General features: G+C 54.4%; 1 protein-coding gene across 1 annotated transcript; it reads right to left on the bottom strand.

Annotated features, from left to right (window-relative positions):
* Positions 1 to 420: 420 nt before the first annotated feature.
* On the bottom strand, positions 421 to 1,856 carry LOC122545446 (E3 ubiquitin-protein ligase BRE1B-like; the record flags this gene model as incomplete). The annotated part of the gene is made up of 2 exons (XM_043684469.1): positions 421 to 720; positions 1,666 to 1,856. Coding segments are annotated over 2 exons (491 nt in total), but the record flags the coding sequence as incomplete, so codon positions are not given.
* Between the last annotated feature and the right edge of the window lie 602 nt (positions 1,857 to 2,458).

Below are 2,458 nucleotides of genomic sequence, written 5' to 3'. Positions count from 1 at the left end.
TTACAGACTGGAATCTAATCGACGGGTTCGGGGGGTTTATATACAGAATAACAGCTCCCCGGGAAGGGTGTTACAGACTGGAATCTAATCGAGGGGTTCGGGGTATATACAGAATAACAGATACCCGGGAGGGAGTTACAGACTGGAATCTAGAATAACAGATACCCGGGAGGGAGTTACAGACTGGAATCTAATCGAGGGGTTCAGGGTGCGTTTATATACAGAATAACAGAGACCCGGGAGTGAGTTACAGACTGGAATCTAATCGAGAGGTTCAGGGTATATTCAGAATAACAGATACCCGGGAGTGAGTTACAGACAGGAATCTAATCGAGGGGTTCGGGGTGGTTTATATACAGAATAACAGATACCCAGGAGGGAGTTACAGACTGGAATCTAATCGAGGGGTTCAGGGTGGTTTATATACAGTATAACAGATACCCGGGAGTGAGTTACAGACTGGAATCTAATCGAGGGGTTCGGGATGGGGTTTATATGCAGTATAACAGCTCCCCGGGGAGTGATTTCCAGACTGGAATCGGGTCGCGGCGTGGCGATGGTGAGTTGACCGTCACTTACCTGTGCACGTTTCAGGTTGAAGGATTCCTTCTCTTTGGCGAAACAGTTGTCCGACATGGCAGACTGAATCTCCTTCAGTTTGGCCTGGGTGTGTTCGAGCTGCACTTTCAGATCCTCAGCAAGCTGGGCAGCTTCCACAGCCTGGAGAGAGAAAAGGACAATCACAGAGGGACCAGCCACATCGCAATAACCAGGGCCCCGGGGAAGGGAAGGATGTACCCAACGCACTGTCCCCAGCGTCCCCCTGCTCCCCTCAGGACGGAGGGAAAGGACAGTGTATCTAACACAGCCCGGTCCCAGAGTGAGAGAGAGGGGGGGAAAGGACAGTGTATCTAACACACCCCGGTCCCAGAGAGAGAGAGGGGGGAAATGACAGTGTATCTAACACACCCCGGTCCCAGAGAGAGAGGGGGGAAAGGACAGTGTATCTAACACACCCCGGTCCCAGAGAGAGAGGGGGGAAAGGACAGTGTATCTAACACACCCCGGTCCCAGAGAGAGAGGGGGGAAAGGACAGTGTATCTAACACACCCCGGTCCCAGAGAGAGAGGGGGGAAAGGACAGTGTATCTAACACACCCCGGTCCCAGAGAGAGAGGGGGGAAAGGACAGTGTATCTAACACACCCCAGTCCGAGAGAGAGAGGGGGGAAAGGACAGTGTATCTAACACACCCCAGTCCGAGAGAGAGAGGGGGGAAAGGACAGTGTATCTAACACACCCCAGTCCGAGAGAGAGAGGGGGGAAAGGACAGTGTATCTAACACACCCCAGTCCGAGAGAGAGAGGGGGGAAAGGACAGTGTATCTAACACACCCCAGTCCGAGAGAGAGAGGGGGGAAAGGACAGTGTATCTAACACACCCCAGTCCGAGAGAGAGAGGGGGGAAAGGACAGTGTATCTAACACACCCCGGTCCAAGAGAGAGGGGGGGGGAAAGGACAGTGTATCTAACACACCCCGGTCCCAAGAGAGAGAGAGGGAAAGGACAGTGTATCTAACACACCCCGGTCCCAGAGAGAGGTTGGGGGGTGTTGGGGGGATGGGGAGGAGGAGGAGGACAGTGTATCTAGTCCAGGCGATGCAGTACCTTCCTCTTGTTGAGTTCCAGAGCCTGGCTTCTCAGGGTCAGCTCCTTCTCCACCATAGCCAGGCTGCTCTGGAGCACGCGTTCCTTCTCTTCCAGTTTCTGCACCACCAGCAGCTGTGCGTCCACCTGAGGGAGGGGGAAGGGAGGACAGGACGGGCCTGTTAGTCTGCGTTTAAACCTGTTCCTTTCGCCTCACTCACATCAGAATCTCGTCGCCTGTCACCCAGTGACCCCCAGGAGCACAGGGGACAAGAGACATTTGTACCTGACCAGATGCCCCTCAGACATTGTAACTCTCACACCGTCCACCACTTCCTCTGTGTAAATTAACTTCCCCTCAAATCTTTTGCGACAATCTTTCTCCTCTCATGAAAAAGTAGTCATGAAAACGCCCCACCCCCACTCTCCGGAAAATATCGTTGCTATTTATCCTGCCCACGCCCGTCATGTATTTATCAAGCTCTGCAAGGCCAGCTCTCAGCCTCCGACGTTCCAGGGAAAACAGCCCCAGCCTCTCCAATCCCTGTAACCCTGCGCTCCCGGCAACAACCTGGTAAATCTCTCCGCAACCCTCCCCGGTTCAATAACACCCTTCCGGTAACAGGGAAATCAGAACAGGACACAGTACTCTCGGAAATGCACAAGGATGTTGCCAGGGTTGGAGGGTTTGAGCTGCAGAGAGAGGCTGAATAGGCTGGGGAGCGGGCGCTGGGCCGGTGCCTACCTGTGTTTACAGGGGCGGGCGCTGGGCCGGTGCCAACCTGTGTTTACAGGGGCGGGCGCTGGGCCGGTG

Source organism: Chiloscyllium plagiosum, unplaced genomic scaffold, assembly GCF_004010195.1.
Source record: "Chiloscyllium plagiosum isolate BGI_BamShark_2017 unplaced genomic scaffold, ASM401019v2 scaf_63585, whole genome shotgun sequence".
Taxonomy (NCBI): Eukaryota; Metazoa; Chordata; class Chondrichthyes; order Orectolobiformes; family Hemiscylliidae; genus Chiloscyllium; species Chiloscyllium plagiosum.
Note: the sequence above shows the minus strand (reverse complement) of the source record. Positions and strands in the feature narration are given on the sequence as shown.